The sequence below is a fragment of the Moesziomyces antarcticus genome, assembly GCF_000747765.1.
Source record: "Moesziomyces antarcticus DNA, scaffold: scaffold_v10002, strain JCM 10317, whole genome shotgun sequence".
NCBI classification, from domain to species: Eukaryota; Fungi; Basidiomycota; class Ustilaginomycetes; order Ustilaginales; family Ustilaginaceae; genus Moesziomyces; species Moesziomyces antarcticus.
The window spans coordinates 835,622-850,409 of NW_014639008.1; the positions used below are offsets into that span (position 1 = coordinate 835,622).

General features: G+C 59.3%; 9 protein-coding genes across 9 annotated transcripts; 4 read left to right on the plus strand and 5 right to left on the minus strand.

The window, feature by feature from the left end:
- Positions 1-200: 200 nt before the first annotated feature.
- Positions 201-1,212, minus strand: PAN0_002d1194 (casein kinase II beta chain; the record flags this gene model as incomplete). The annotated part of the gene is made up of 2 exons (XM_014803361.1): positions 201-997; positions 1,077-1,212. 2 exons carry the CDS (start codon positions 1,210-1,212, stop codon positions 201-203), a joined length of 933 nt encoding a protein of 310 aa, XP_014658847.1.
- A 63-nt stretch (positions 1,213-1,275) lies between these two features.
- Positions 1,276-2,616, minus strand: PAN0_002d1195 (inorganic phosphate transporter; the record flags this gene model as incomplete). The annotated part of the gene is made up of 4 exons (XM_014803362.1): positions 1,276-1,623; positions 1,696-1,723; positions 1,957-2,498; positions 2,593-2,616. 4 exons carry the CDS (start codon positions 2,614-2,616, stop codon positions 1,276-1,278), a joined length of 942 nt encoding a protein of 313 aa, XP_014658848.1.
- A 1,179-nt stretch (positions 2,617-3,795) lies between these two features.
- Positions 3,796-4,402, plus strand: PAN0_002c1196 (mitochondrial import receptor subunit tom22; the record flags this gene model as incomplete). The annotated part of the gene is made up of 2 exons (XM_014803363.1): positions 3,796-3,915; positions 3,989-4,402. The coding sequence occupies 2 exons, from the start codon at positions 3,796-3,798 to the stop codon at positions 4,400-4,402; spliced, it is 534 nt and encodes a 177-aa protein (XP_014658849.1).
- A 633-nt stretch (positions 4,403-5,035) lies between these two features.
- Positions 5,036-5,959, plus strand: PAN0_002c1197 (uncharacterized protein; the record flags this gene model as incomplete). Its single annotated transcript, XM_014803364.1, has 1 exon — positions 5,036-5,959. The coding sequence occupies one exon, from the start codon at positions 5,036-5,038 to the stop codon at positions 5,957-5,959; it is 924 nt and encodes a 307-aa protein (XP_014658850.1).
- Positions 5,960-6,063: 104 nt separating this feature from the next.
- PAN0_002d1198 (elongation factor-2 kinase) lies at positions 6,064-7,644 on the minus strand (the record flags this gene model as incomplete). Its single annotated transcript, XM_014803365.1, has 1 exon — positions 6,064-7,644. One exon carries the CDS (start codon positions 7,642-7,644, stop codon positions 6,064-6,066), a length of 1,581 nt encoding a protein of 526 aa, XP_014658851.1.
- An 852-nt stretch (positions 7,645-8,496) lies between these two features.
- On the minus strand, positions 8,497-10,860 carry PAN0_002d1199 (pre-mRNA splicing factor; the record flags this gene model as incomplete). Its single annotated transcript, XM_014803366.1, has 1 exon — positions 8,497-10,860. The coding sequence occupies one exon, from the start codon at positions 10,858-10,860 to the stop codon at positions 8,497-8,499; it is 2,364 nt and encodes a 787-aa protein (XP_014658852.1).
- Positions 10,861-11,557: 697 nt separating this feature from the next.
- Positions 11,558-12,798, plus strand: PAN0_002c1200 (short chain 3-hydroxyacyl-CoA dehydrogenase; the record flags this gene model as incomplete). The annotated part of the gene is made up of 4 exons (XM_014803367.1): positions 11,558-12,104; positions 12,183-12,216; positions 12,292-12,402; positions 12,465-12,798. 4 exons carry the CDS (start codon positions 11,558-11,560, stop codon positions 12,796-12,798), a joined length of 1,026 nt encoding a protein of 341 aa, XP_014658853.1.
- A 350-nt stretch (positions 12,799-13,148) lies between these two features.
- On the minus strand, positions 13,149-13,586 carry PAN0_002d1201 (uncharacterized protein; the record flags this gene model as incomplete). The annotated part of the gene is made up of 1 exon (XM_014803368.1): positions 13,149-13,586. The coding sequence occupies one exon, from the start codon at positions 13,584-13,586 to the stop codon at positions 13,149-13,151; it is 438 nt and encodes a 145-aa protein (XP_014658854.1).
- A 309-nt stretch (positions 13,587-13,895) lies between these two features.
- Positions 13,896-14,779, plus strand: PAN0_002c1202 (prefoldin-domain-containing protein; the record flags this gene model as incomplete). Its single annotated transcript, XM_014803369.1, has 5 exons — positions 13,896-13,946; positions 14,056-14,188; positions 14,297-14,403; positions 14,499-14,627; positions 14,717-14,779. The coding sequence occupies 5 exons, from the start codon at positions 13,896-13,898 to the stop codon at positions 14,777-14,779; spliced, it is 483 nt and encodes a 160-aa protein (XP_014658855.1).
- Between the last annotated feature and the right edge of the window lie 9 nt (positions 14,780-14,788).

Below are 14,788 nucleotides of genomic sequence, written 5' to 3' on the forward strand. Positions count from 1 at the left end.
CGAGCATACACAAAATTGCGAACTTGGCTCCAAAAAACGATGCGCGGCTGTGGATGTGTGTGCGGGCGCGGCGCAAGACGTGTCGATGTCACGAGATTGAAGCTCAAGCACTGGGATGAAAGGGACTGGCGTGACGCATGGATGTGGCATTGGGAGGTACGAGTAACAACAGTGGACGGACAGAGGGATACGGAATGGATTTAGACGTTGTCGATTTCCTCGAGGGAGGAAGGACGCATACGGATCCACTTCATTCTTGGACCGGTCTTTGCGTATTCCGAGACCTTGAAGCCGTAGATCTTGGGGGTGTAGATGCGCGAGTAAGGGATCCTCTTGCCGAGTTGGTCGGGTTGAATCGTCCTATGCGCCGTCTTGTCCGCATCCTCGGCGGGTTCTTCGTCTTGGTACTGCAGAGCCGAAGCGTCGGTGTTGTTCTTGGGTGCAATGATGCTGGGGAACAGATCGCGGTAGCACTGGTAGAGCAGATGCGGGAATGTCGTACCGAAAAACGCACCGTCCACTCCGTGGAATCGCGAGCTAGGTGGAGAGTAGTTGTCGATACAGTTCGGGCAGAACAGCTTCACCGTATCCAAACCAGGGAGGTCCGATCGACCACAAGGAAGAACAGGGTGGGAATGGCAGAAGACGCGAGGACAGTATCCAAAGTGTCCGGCTTCGTACTTGTCCACCATCTGCTGCATACCGTGTCGTGTAAGGATATAGCGCTGGTGAATAAGCCCATACAGCAATTCGGCGGAGGATTCGACAATCGACACATCGGGAATCTTGAGCGAATCTTCCTCGGGTGGTTCGACGTCAAGGATCATCTCGAGCGCTTCCTTGTAGAACGGCACGAGTGCGTTGAGACCGGTGAGGTTGAAGTCGTCTTCGATAAAGTCCTCGCCTACTTCGGCAAAGTACTCGTGCCCCGGAAGAGAGCAGAACCACGAAATCCACGTGAGCGACTCGGTCCCGCTCTCGGACGGAGACTCGGACTCTACGCAAGCACAAGGAGCAATCCAATCCAAGGTCAGCGATGAGCCCACGTAGGAAAAGGAGAGTGAAGGAGAGCTTACCATATTCGTCTTCGAACTCGCCAAACTTGACATCCTCATCTTCCTCCTCCTCGTCCTCCTCGATCGGCGGCTTCGGATAGGCGTACACCATGCCCGGCAGCGACGGGCCGTCCCTCTCGCGTGGATTCGAGGTCATACTGTATCAAAAGCCTGGCGTGGTACCAGCTGTGTGTGCGAGTGGTCGTCGGTCGTTGGTTCTTTACGCTGCCAGTGTGCGGATGCGGAGCGGCTGGGTATAGTGGACGCAAGGGGTTCGACTTGCGTGCCAGGTGTCGGTGGTGGTGCACTTGGTCGGAATGCGCGTGCGTGCAAGCGGTTGCTGTCGGCGGAAAAGATCGGCGGCGCGTACGTAGGGTGCGAGCAGGTGGTGGAAAGGAGCGACGAGGGATGCAGTCGTGGTTTGCGCGAATGCCAAGGCCGTGGATGCGGATGAGAGTGTGGTGTCGACGAGACGTGCAAAAGGGAATCCCACGGCTGCATCTGAACAATTTGCGACGACAGAGTCCGACTGCGCTTTGACAGCCAGTTGCAACGGCGAATTTTCGACCTCAAAATGTTAGGTCGCTTCAAGGCGTGTCCCACAGTCAGCCCGCCCTCAACGCCACACTACGACACTCACATGGACCAGCAAGATTGCGACGTCACTGCTGGCGACGGCCAAGGACAGCTCAAGCCCCACCGCGAACAGCAGGAGCAGACAGACACGAGAGAGACAGCGGGGAGATGGTACAAAGCCGATGGCTATATGTGCTTATATACATGGAAGGGAGGGTGGAGTGGCAGAGAGCGCTGCAGCCACTGCTGACAACTACAGACAATGCCTGCATGGCACCATCTGCCGCTGACAAAGACAAGCCTGGAAACAGCGGAATGCAATTACTCGTCCTTCTTGCCCGAGCCGGCACGCTCGGCCTCCTTGATGGCAGCCTTGTCGGTCTGAGGGCCGGCCTGACCGGCGGCACCGAAGAGACCGGGGGGAGCCTTGAAGGGGCGCTTGAGGTCGCCGGTGGCGGGCTGGCCCCACACCCAGAGCTTGGCCATGTTGGACTCGAGCGCGTTCTTGAGCGGGAGGATGGACTGGATGACGAGCGGGTTGGTGTAGCCGAGGTAGAGGTGCATGAAGCCGACCATGGCGCAGCCCATGAGGATGCCGCGCGTGGCCTTGGAGATCTCGGCGAGGTCGTAGTCGCGGTTGGTGGTGGTGACGAGCTCGCCGGGCTCCTGCGACATGGGGTTCTTGGCGTTGACGTACTTGATCACGGTGAGGTCGTTGGCCTTCTTGACGCGGATCGAGCAGAAGTAGTACACGGCGAGGCAGAGGAGCTGCACGGCGACGTAGCCGGCACGCGCGTAGGTGATGTACTCGGGCTTGTCGTCAAAGGGGATGCGCTTGGCGACCTGCATGGCGCCAAACATGAAGGCCTGCGGTGAATCAATCCAAGGAAGGAGCAAAGCGTCAGCAGCCGTCGACGGCATGCGCAGGTGCACACAACGCGGTGAAGGAGAAGGTGCTTACCATGTTTCCGATAGCTCCGCTCATAATGGACGATATTGCTGCACTCGGGTGAGTGGACGAAGAGGGAGGCGGGACGGGGGAAGAGGGGATGGTGTTGGAGGGAAGGAGGAAAAGGGTCCGGCAGGATTAGAGGAGTGTGTGCGGAGAAGATCTAGGCTGGAAGAAGCGAGAGGGCGGTGAGCGGTGAGCTGAGCCGGTCCGCCACGCCCCACCGGCATGGGCAGGGCAGGGCACGGGCGGCACTCATGATTGGGGCTCGCCAGAATTAATCGCGAATGGCTGGGCGATTGCGTGGCTGCTGCTGGGCGTGGCTGCCGAGGCCGCGCGGTGTGTGGTTCGCCGTTTGCGGAAGTGGAATGGCCGAGCCCAGCAGACGTGGAACGCGACTCGCCACACCGCTGCCTGTTCGACTTTTCGGCGCTGCCACCGCACCAACTTGGTCGCCCGACTTCTTTCGCCTTCTGCCCGCCCTTGCCCCGACTCTCGCCCTGACCCTCGCAGCTTTGGACCCTATTTCGCTGCCACCGCTGCACTCTCTTAGGCCCCTCATGCCCAAGATATTCAGAGCAAGGCACATCAGTAGCCTTCGCTTGGCGATTGTCACCGACGAGACAGAAGTGATGGTACCTTGCTTTCTTTTTCTTCACATCTGCGGCCATAGAACCTTGAAAGCACCGCATCCCGTCCGATCTGCGAAGTTAAGCAAGGTATCGCCTAGTCAGTACTGCGGTGGGGGACCACGCGGGAATCCTAGGTGCTGCAGTTCTTTTTTCGCGGGCCTTTTTTGGGCACAGTTAGATCGCACCTTCTGTCGCCTCTGTGCATTTCCAACGCTTTGCGACCGACAGGTGGGCTTGATCGAGGCTTGAAATTTTTTCGACACAGAGCCGCTGCTGTGGGGCGGAGGCGCAGCTGCTGAGCAACCACCGGAAGACGGAGGCTCGAGTTGGGCCACTACTGCGCGCCAGCCTCTGAGGCCGCCAGATGCAGCCGCGCCCGCTTGCTTCCGACTCGAGAAATCCTCGTCATCTCCACTTTGGCTCGCTCATCTGCATCGAGGCCAGGCACCTTTCTTTCTCCACCATCCCGTCGACCAGCTCTCCCACCATCCGCGTTTGCTGCATCGCATCTAAGAAGCACCCGCTTGCAGCTCACTAGGCACTCTATCGACCACCGCATCCCATCTCTGCATAGCTCTTCAACATGGTTCGTCTCGAAGAGGTTCCCGACGAGGAGATCCTGCGACAGCAGCGTGCCTCGACTGCCGCTGCTGCTGCGGCCGACGACGATGACTGGGAGGAGGAAGACGACTCGGATGCCGAGGTGAGTTCAAATCATGAAACGCAGCCCTTTTGTCGCATCGATCGACTGACACTGGCGATTTGCTTTGGAACAGTCCGACTTCTCTGACGACTCGGAAGTTTCGGAGCGCGGCCTTGCGCTCAAGGAGGAGACGGTGTGGGAGCGCATCTCTGCGCTGCGCGACATCATTCCCCCTTCCACACGCCGCTCGATCGCATCCACATTCAACACCACCACATCCTACGCCTTCACCGGCGGGCTGCTGCTCGGCAAGCTCGGCTGGGTCGTCACCACCTCGGCGCTTCTCGTAGGCCTGCCCTTTGCACTCGCCGTCGAGGACGAGTCGAGGATTGTGGCGCAGGAGAAGGAGATGATGGCCCAGCAGCAGGGCGCTCAACACATGCTCGCCCCCGCAGGCGCCTCCGGCGCACCGGCACAGGGCCAGCAGGCTGGACAGTACCAGCCACAAGCACAGGCTCCCCAGGGCCTCCGTCCCCCCGGCTTCTAAGTCTGTTGTCTCGACCGATTCGTGATAAAAATGCGCCCGTCGCTCTTGCGAAAAGCGGCGACCGGGGCGGCCAAAGATGTCCACATCGATCATCGAACGCCTGCCAAGCCAATTCGTTGCGGCGAGGAGCGCCTCGTCGTCTGTTTGTAATACTAGTCCACACACACCACCACCACTACTCTGGGTCCACGATGCTTCTTCCCCATTCCTCTATTCCCTCGTCCCTTTCAGACCGAGCCGGACGGGCGTGTGGGAAGGCAGCAGCTCGAGCCCTGTTTCTTGCAATTTCGAACCATGCACTACGATCCCTATCTGGAAGTGTGCAGCTTCGGGCCGCGACTGTACGACGCATTCGGGTTCAGAGGGCTGTGGTTGAGGTTGGAGCGGATGTACGAATGTGCGAAAGCCAGCGCGGGCAAGTGTCGAAATTGAAGTGGTAAGGGGGCCTCGAAAAAATCAAAGTGGAGCAACACAGCACAGGCCACCAGCTATCTTCTTGGCCGTCATCTCTGGATCTTCCGAGTATGGCGGCTAGCACCTGCGGGAGGTGACGAGGATTGGGTCCTATCAGGTCGATTGGGGGGAAGGATGCCGATGTGTATCCACTGTGCGACGCCGGTGGAGTCGCTGTACATGCGGTATGGCAAGGACCACATTGTGCTCACTCCCTGCATCTCGACCGCCTGCAATTCCGATCGACCCAACGCTCCCGTTTTGGCAGACGAGTATCTCGAGCACCACATGACCGTGGTCGTACTCGACCTCATCCTGGCCAAACCAAAGGCGTATCGACATCTGCTCTACAATCGCGCCAGCATCCTCGCTCCACCCCGACCGCAACTTCATCCTACCCGCGGAAGTGGATTGATGGAACTGGTTAAGCGAGGATTGGCATTGGCGCTGGTGGATGCGTATATCCGGTGGTTCTATCTGTGTGTTCAACCACCTCAACACCAAGACAGTGCAGGGGGGAGGTGGACGAAGTTGGCAGGGTATCTTCCCATCCATGCGGGTGTGTTCTTTCCAAGCCTATTCACCCCCACCACGGGTCCAGCCCGAGCGATCGAAGCCGTCTGCAACCCTTCTCCCTTCTGGATCCATCTGCATCCTGCAACCGACGACCCGATCCTACCTACACTCGTATCATACACCAACGTCCTCCTCGTCACCCTCATCGAGGCACTCGCTCTACACACAACGGTCGCCCTCATCACCCACTTGGCAATCACCCGTATCCAACGCTCAAAACCCAAACGCAAAAGCGATCCATGGCTAGCTTCAAAGGCCCTCTTGCTCTCCCAACTTTCTCCCCTCATCTTGCTTACGCTTGTCCTGCTCTGGTCAACCAAGTTCCCACACGCACATGCGACAGTCACAACACACGATCGAAGCGCCCTCATCTGGCTCATACGCACCTTCCTCGCCAGCCTCAATGCAGGCGTCGCAATTGCTACCGTCCTCCCTCCCAACAAGCCCGCTTGGCCCCCACTCATCCTCGCCGCTGGCTGGACAGCGCAGACCCTCACCAGCTACACGCTCTACACCGCACTCTCGTAATGCCACACTATACCCCCCTCCGAACAGTCGGTACTTCTGCATATGGGCATTGTGTCTGTGTTGCCTGTCTGTGGTCGTGTACGCTTCGACGGCGTAGGCTCAAGCTACGCGTCGGAAGCCAGGCCGCCACGATACGCCGACTGCATGGCGAGCCGCTTGACCTGGTCGAGCGAGATGGCGCCCTGGCGGTAGGCGAGTGTCTGGCCGTCTTCGCCCTGCACGTGGATGACGCCCTCGTCGCTCACGGCCACCGGCAGCGACTTGGAGTCGGTCGCCTCGTCCGTCCCGCCAGCATCGACACGCAGCGCATCATCATCGTCGTCGTCGTCCTCCATGGCCGCGTCCCGGCCGCGGTACGCAAAGCCGTCGGGGCCCTTGTATCCGAATCCGCCGTTCTGCAGGCGCGGCGATGTGCCCGAGAATGTAGACGCGTTGGCCGAGGGCGGCGAACCCGTGTGCTGGAAGCTCATGCCTGGACTTGCGCTGAACGCGCTGAACTCGCTCACCACCTTGCGCGAGCCCGAGTTGGCCGCCGAAGACGTCGACGCCGAGCCGCCAAACACGGTGGGGCTGCCACCGGCCGGCTTGGGGAACGGCACGTACGGCTTGTACGACGACGTGGCCCGGCGCGTCTGCAGATACTTGTCGCTGAGGCGCGAGCCGGCGACGCGCTTGATGTTGGGTTTGGCCGCGGCGAGGTCCGATGCGGTGGCCCATACCTGGATGTTGTGGCGCGACTCTTCCGTGTCGCGGTAGATGCTCTCGATGTGGAGCTGCTTGGTGCTCTGGTTGCGCAGCAGGAGGCGCTCGTGCAGCTCGCGCGCCACGTCGTCCATCGGGTTGCTCTGGTTGCCCTCGAGGCTCAGCGACTGGATGCGTTCGGCGATGGCATCGCCGATCTCGCGGTGCAGCCGCTCGAGGTCCATCGCTTCGCCCGCAATGCCGAGAATCACGTGGCTCAGCAGACTGGCCGTCGTGAGCGGCACCAGCATCGCGCCCGTGATCTGGACCAGGCCCTGGTAGAAGTCAGCAGCATGCTGGTAGCCGGAAAGCGCAGGCTCGCACGCAATCATGAAGAGCGGGATGCCCGCTTTGGCGTATTGTCGAGCCAGCCGCAGCGGGTCCTCGCCGTCGGGCGAGCCGTCGTGGAAGCCGTCGCCGTACTCGCCGATACCGTGTGGTGGGGCGTCGGCGATCAAGACGGCGAGCTTGGTGGCGTTGGGCCGCCAGTCTAAGTCCAGCGCAGCCTTCATGGCGGCTGTGACGGCCTCGGGGCCGTCTCCGCCTCCGGAAGCGTAGAGGGTCTTGAGATTCTCTTTGACCTTCTCGACCTCGGTGTGGAAGCCAAAGTTCTTGACAATGTACGAATGATCCTGGGGCGGATGGTCGCGGTAGGCGATGAGACCAATGCGCAGTGCTCCTGGGCCGCTGAGCTGCTCGGAATGGATGATATTCTCGCAGATGGTCTCGATGTTCTTGGTCGCGGAGTTGATGTAGCTTCCCATCGAGCCTGTTGCGTCCATGATGAAGACGAGATCCATGGAGCGGCCAGGCTCGTTCCAGATCGAGTCGCTGGAGCTGGAGGCATGAGCATTGCTCGCATCCTGGACGCTCAGATGTTGCGCTGCGGCGCCAAACATGCCAAAGACGCCGCCGGCATTGCGCGAAGAAGAGCCGGCCGTCATGACTCGGACTTTGAGCTGTGCCTAGGCTTTGAACTCGACTCGTTGACCGACAATGGTAGTATTGGAGCAAGTAACGAACGCCAGAGCTTCTAACCGGATGCTGCTCTGGGACCGGCAGCGTTGAATGGAGCCCAGCTAACTACCACGCGCAAAGCTGAGTGGATCGAGACAGCCCGAGCGTTAAAGCTGGTCGTTGACAAGCTCAGCTTCCGCACGCTCGACCCGGATCTGAATACGGCACACGTCCTTGGGTCGTGTCGTATCGATCTTGTACAAAGTCGGTGCAGTCGGTGAGGATTCGATGGCGCGCGAAGAGGATGGAAGCGGGACCGCAAAGTGCTGCTGAGTCGAGCCTTGACTCGTGCTGTCCGCAGCGCCTCGGACGATCCGCGTTGCATCATCCCCATCGCCGCAATCCAACTTTGACTGCGCTGTGTGACTGTAACGTTGCGAAATTGTGTGCTTCGCGCGCTCCACATGAAAACTCCACAAAAAGATCACATCACCCGCACCCTCACTTTCACTCCTCTCTGCCGCAACGCACAGACACGCAAAAGGACCCCTTTCAGCAAGCGGGTCTCACTCAATCCACGACCCTGAACGCCTCCCGAGAAATCACTCTTTTCCGCACCCTTTCAACACGCCCCCACACGAGGCAACATCGGGTATCTGCCTCAACCCCGCCCTTTATCCGCTCACAAACAATGCGCAACCCAGGCCTTCATCGACATCAATCGCAAGCACATCGACTCAAAAACAGACTCGGCGGGTGGTGTGGATCGGATATGAGCTTCAAATTGAGGGTCTTGGCATGCGGATATCTAATTGATGCAGTTGTAGGTGGCGGCGCGACTATCGGCGCTTGGAAGGGGCGGCGGGCTTGTCCTTGCGCGCCTTGAGCGTTGCCATGATGCGCTTCACTTCGCCGTCCATGTTGTTGGGGTCAAAGTAGGCGGGCGCAAAGTCGTACAGCCACTCGGGCTTGACCTCGGTGATGGTGCGGATGAAGTTGCGCGTGGTCAGCACGAATTCGTGGTAGATGACAAACTCGGCCGCATGATCGAGCGTCGAAGACGGATGCGGCGACACAACCTGGTTGTCCTTGATCGTCTGGAACGCCTTCTTGTTGCCGCCCGCACGGTGCGCCACCTGCATGAAGAAGCCACACGCGATGGCCATCTGGATGTTGGTGTAGTAGCGCTTGTCCTCGAACGACGTCGAGACCAGGTCGAGATTGTGGCGCTCCATCAGACGCTGCAGCTGCGAACGCACGTTGTCCGCCTGCATCAGCGCACGGTGCGACAGGTAGTTCTGCCAGCACCAGTCCGCCGCCGTCTTGTTGTCGCGGCAGTTGGTCTTGTAGGCGTGGTATACGTTGAGCAGCGTCAGGTGGTCGCCGTCCGGATGCGCGAACTCGGCCTGCGCAGCATCCGCCTGCTGCTTCTGCGAGTTGGGACGCACAAACACGTTGGGCACCGAAAGCATGGCTGCGATGGTCAGGATCTCGTTCGAGCACTTGAACTCCGGACTGACGATCAGCATCTTGGCCAGCTGCGGGTCCAGCGGGAAGTCGGCCATGATCTCGCCCAACGGCGTCAGGTTGCCCTCGTCGTCGAACGCCGCCAGGTAGTTGAGCAGCTCGAGCGCACGCATGATCGTCTCGGGCGCTGGCGGGTCCATGTAGTCGAAGGTGACCAGATTCGAGATGCCGAGCTTCTTGAGCTCAAGCACCGTGTTGGCGAGGTTGCTTCGCAAGATTTCGGGATAGCTCTGCTCGATCAGCTCGTTGGCCCAGTCCTTCTCGGTATATAGCCTGAAGCACTTTCCGGGCCGCGTACGGCCTGCACGACCGGCGCGCTGCTGGGCGGATGCTTTCGAGATGGGAGTGACCAGCAGCGACTCGACACGGATGCGTGGGTTGTACACCTTCTGCTTGCTAAAGCCCGGGTCGACCACGTACACGATGCCGTCGATGGTCAGCGAGGTCTCGGCAATGTTGGTGCTGACGACGACCTTGCGGCCGGGCGGGCCGTTGGGCGTGAGCGGCGCAGGCGCCGCGTCGAAGATGCGCTGCTGCTGTGCGGGCGGAAGCGACGAGTAGAGCGGCACCACCTTGAGCGGTCCGCACAGATCCGGGTTGGTGGCAGCCAGATCATCGGCCTCTGCCTTGATCTTGCGGCACGCGTCCTCGATCTCCTCCTCACCGGTCAAGAAGACCAGAATATCGCCGGCATCCTCTGCTTGATGGATCATGATGACCGTACGGATGGCAGCCTCGAGATAATCGGGCTCGGGCTCGGGCGTGTAGAACGTCTCGACCGGGAAGGTTCGGCCGGGTACCTTGAGCAAGGGTGCGTCGTTGAAGTACTTTTGGAACTTGAGTGCGTCGAGCGTGGCCGACATGACGATGAGCTTGAGATCCGATCGTCTTTGCACCACCTCCTTGAGCAGGCCCATGAGGATGTCGGTGGCGAGCGTACGCTCGTGTGCCTCGTCGAGGATGATGCAGCTGTAGCGCTCCAGGTTGTGGTCGTGCATGGCCTCGCGCAGCAGCATACCATCGGTCATGTATTTGAGGAACGTGGTTCTGCGATCTGTCGCATCCTCGAATCGAATGGTGTAACCGACCTCTTTGCCGAGCGAGACATCCATCTCCTCGGCAACGCGCTTGGCCACACTCATCGCGGCCACCCTACGGGGCTGGGTGCAGGCGATCATGCGAGGGGCGAGGACGCCATCGGGTCCCTTGGTCTTTTGTGTGTTGGGCAGGTCGGAGTAAGCGACGAACTGAGGGATCTGAGTGGTCTTGCCGGAGCCGGTCTCGCCGATCATGACCATGATCTGGTTCTGGTTAAAGAGCTGGTAGAAGTCGTCCATCTGCGCGTAGACGGGCAGCTCCTTCCTCTTGGCGAGAATCTTTTTGTATTCGTTCGAGTACGGCTTGGGCACGACAGAGAAGGGGTTGACGTCGCCCTCCATCACCTTTCGCGCCTCAGCTCCGGTCACCTTGCGTGGGATGAGGCCGGCAAGCGGGTGGTCGTCGGCGATGGAGCCGTTGGTGGCGGCGGCGGATGCGGCGAGTTCCTCTTCCGACATGTGAACCAAGTAGGGGTTGGCGATGGACGCCTCTGGCGTCGAGCTGGCGGTGCCGTCCATCTTGCTGCGCTTGGACGGGCGAGCAGCGTCGGCACTGGTGCTAGCTTGAGGAGCGGCCATTTGCGCTACAGCACCAGATCAAAAGGTGCAGTGAAAAGCGAGTGAAACGATGGTATCACCCACGAGAGTTCAATGGCGGAATGCGTAGAGACGGTGGTAGGATGAGAGGGACGTCGTCGCGACAAGGTGGGAAGGATTACAGACCTGCGCCACATCCGACTGAGCGAGAAGAGGAAGGTGGAGTCGAAAATTTCCCACCGCGCCAACCGGCAGGGAAATTTTCCAGGAAGTTGCACGGACGACCCTGGCCTGAAGAGGTGGGAATGTAAGCATGTCTCAGCAAAGAATTGATTTGCTCTAGACGTGTTACATCGAGCAATAAAGCGACGATGGGGAAATTTCGAAGGCTGGGACTCATTTTCACGCTCAGGAAGCGCGCTTCTGTGCTGTCACTTGGCTCTGCCGATCCGGGTGGCCCGGGCATGATGCGGCCGGCCAGCTCCTCCAGAGTCTGCAGCCATGCACCGGAATTGCTGCGGGGCGAACCGACGAGCCTCGAAAGCAACGCGGCCTGCACCTGTGGGCCACTCCGCTCGCCAGCATCGGAAGAAAGCGTGACCGGATCACCCGAGACCACGCAACTGAGAACAGACAAAGCTTGTTTGCACCTCCCTCTTCACCACTGTCATCACCCAACACATTCCCCTCTGATCTCGTCATCCTCATCGTCTGCACACGTCTCTGCTGCATTCCAAACATGATGCTCCAATCGACCCGAAGCGCCCTGCGCGTGGCCCACGCCCGCAGCGGCCTCATGAGCCAGACGGCCAGCCGCGCCTTCTCCACCTCGATGATTCAGAACAAGGATGTGCAGAACATCACCGTCTTCGGTGCGGGTCTCATGGGTGCCGGTATCGCACAGGTACTCGCGCACAAGGGCAAGTTCAATGTGACGCTCTCGGACGTCACGGACAAGGCGCTGGCCAACGGTCAGACCATCATCTCCAAGTCGCTCGGCCGCATCGCCAAGAAGGCCATGGCCGAAGCCAGCGCTGAGGAGCAGGCCCAGTTCGTCAAGGGCATCGTTGACTCGATCAAGGTCACCACAGACCCTGAAGCGGCTGTCAAGGACACCGACCTCGTCATCGAGGCAATCATCGAGAACGTTGGCATCAAGAAGGACCTCTTTGGCTTCCTCGACGGCAAGGCGCCCAAGGATGCGCTCTTCGCCTCCAACACCAGCTCCCTCTCCATCACCGACGTCGCCGAGGCTGTCTCGGCGCAGAGGCAGGAGCTTTTTGGAGGTACGTAGCCTGGGGGCCCCTCGACTCGACACGCTTTTCGTCGACAAGCTGACCATTCTTCCCGTCGTCTCCCCGCAGGTTTCCACGCCTTCAACCCAGTCCCCCAGATGAAGTGAGTCTAGACGCTTTCGAGATGACGCCGAGCTCGAGCCTTGAGCACGTACTGACACTTGGCGTACACCTACAGGCTCGTCGAGGTCATCCGTACCACCAAGACCAGCAACGACACATTCGACTCGCTGACCGAGGTGGCCAAGCGCATGGGCAAGACCCCCGTTGCCTGCATTGACTCGCCTGGGTAAGTTGGAATGCTCGACAAATCTCGTATGAATACGACTTGCTGACTTCGGCCTTGTACAGCTTCATTGTCAACCGCTTGCTGGTGCCTTACATGCTCGAGGCGATCCGACTGGTGGAGCGCGGCGAGGCGACCGCCAAGGACGTCGACATTGCCATGAAGCTCGGAGCGGGATACCCCATGGGTCCCTTTGAGCTTGCCGACCTCGTCGGTCTCGACACGCTCTCGCACATCGCCAAGGGCTGGAGGGAGACGCGCGTCAAGACGGGCGAGATCTCGTCGGAAACCGTTGCCGAGTCGTCGCTTCTCGAGAATCTCGTCAAGCAGGGCAAGCTCGGCAAGAAGAGCGGCGAGAAGGGCGGCTTCTACGAGTACCCTGCTCCTGCCAAGAAGTGAGCAGGCGTCGATCAAGGCTTGCTTCAGGTGAAAGCCTTCGCTTTCACATCCACCGTGCCTGCTTCGGCAGATCCGACAATAGAATGTTCTAATCACTCGTGTGCAGTGAAGCGTAAAGTACAATTGCGAGGTCGGGTTGGCCGATCAAGATGTCGTGCAGAAAAGTGACAAAGTCGTGCAGGGTTTTGCAGCGGAACAAGGGAAAGCAAAGAAGACGGCGCGTGCCACCTAGCTTCGATGCAGCATGAGTAGGGTGTAGCGGGGACGGTGCGCGACAGACGGTTGAGACCATGCGCGGGTATAAAGGGGAAGTCGTGAGATCCGAAAGGCCTGGTCCATGGGCGACTCGCCTACGAACGACGAGAGTCCCACTGCCTGAGGTAGTCGATGCCCATCTGCTTGGGCATGGGGCCCCAGTCTTTTCTTTGACGATTGCGTGGACGCCTCTTGATCTGCTCTTCTCCATCGTCTGCCATGTCCTCGTCCTCCTCGTCATCGTCCTCTTCGTCTTGCTGGTCGACGGCTGATGGACCCGTGCCTGGCTTGCGAAAGACTGGCTTGGAAGCACGTGTCGCCTCCTCCTTTTGCCGCGACTTTTGTTCGAGCATCTGTCTCTTTTCCAGCGCCTTGCCCGAGAGAGCTGCCTTTTGCACGGCAACTTGCTTGAAGACCGGTGCGCTTGAGGAAGAGGCCAGCGCGGAGGACGATGCGGAAGATCGCACCTTGCCCTGTGCAGCCTGCTTCTCCTTGAGCGACGGCTTCTTGTAGAACTTGGATGACTTGCCCATGGTCGATGCTCTGAAGGTTTGTGAAAGTCAAGAGGACACCTGCAAGACGTAGAGAAACGTCAGAATTGTTGAAGAAAAATGAATCGCTCCAAAAATTCGCCGGGAGAAGCGCCTTGACCCGGAAGTCGGAAGAGCCTGCGCCTGCACCGCGAGCAACACCAACACCACTTCATCCGACACGTGAGCTACGAGCAAATACGACGCCGACCATTCCTGAACCTCGGCCGTAGCCTACAGGAGATCTAGCGCCCTTCTCGAGAGTCAAGCAACTCCGCATCCTTTCTCTCGCATTCGTCTTTTATCGACAGCATGGGTTCTAAAGGCCAACAGGTGGACTTGATGTCCTTGGACGTGCCTCAGGTATGTGCCCTCTTCGAAGCTAGCATGTCGGAGCGCTGAGATGTCGAATCACTGACGCAATGTGCCTCCTCTGCTGCGTCCTATCTCCAAATCTTCTCTGCTTGCTCAGCTTCTGGAGGTCAAGAAGCAGCTGGAGACGGAGGTGCAACACCTGACTTCATCGTTTGGCCAGTTGAAAGCTGCGCAAGCCAAGTTCAGGAGCTGCATCGAGAGCGTCGCCACGATCAAGCCCGAGAACAAAGGTGCGTAGTAGGCTGGATCCCTTATCAACGACGCGAGAGGGCTGACTCCTTGTTCATCATCTGCGACTTTTATCACATCGCCTGGCTTGTCCATTTGCCCGCAACCAGACAAGACCACATTGATCCCTCTCACGTCGTCACTCTACGTCCCCGGCAAGCTGTCGGATCTGGAAAACGTCATCGTTGACGTCGGCACAGGCTACTATGTCGAAAAGGTAAGCCTCGCTCCTCGACCTGAATCATCGCTGGCGAAGCCTCTTGCTCACCTGGATGACGCTCTCCCGACTCGGCCCGCAATGCGTCTACACAGTCGACCTCGGATGCTACCAAGATGTATCAGGAGAAGGTCGAGTTCCTGACCAAAAACCTCGAGCAGCTGCAGGAGACGGTGCTCCGACAGCAAGAGAATCTGCAGACCACCGTCGAGATGATCCGCTTGGTAAGTGCGCCCATGCCAGCACCCTGAGTCTCTCTGGGAAAAGTCGCGCTAACCACGATGCAATCTTTCTTCCATTTCACTGGGAGCAGAAAGCTAGGACCGAGCAGCAGGCACAGCAGGGGAAGGGTGCCCAGGCAACAGCATCGGCCTAGTCTGGGCGA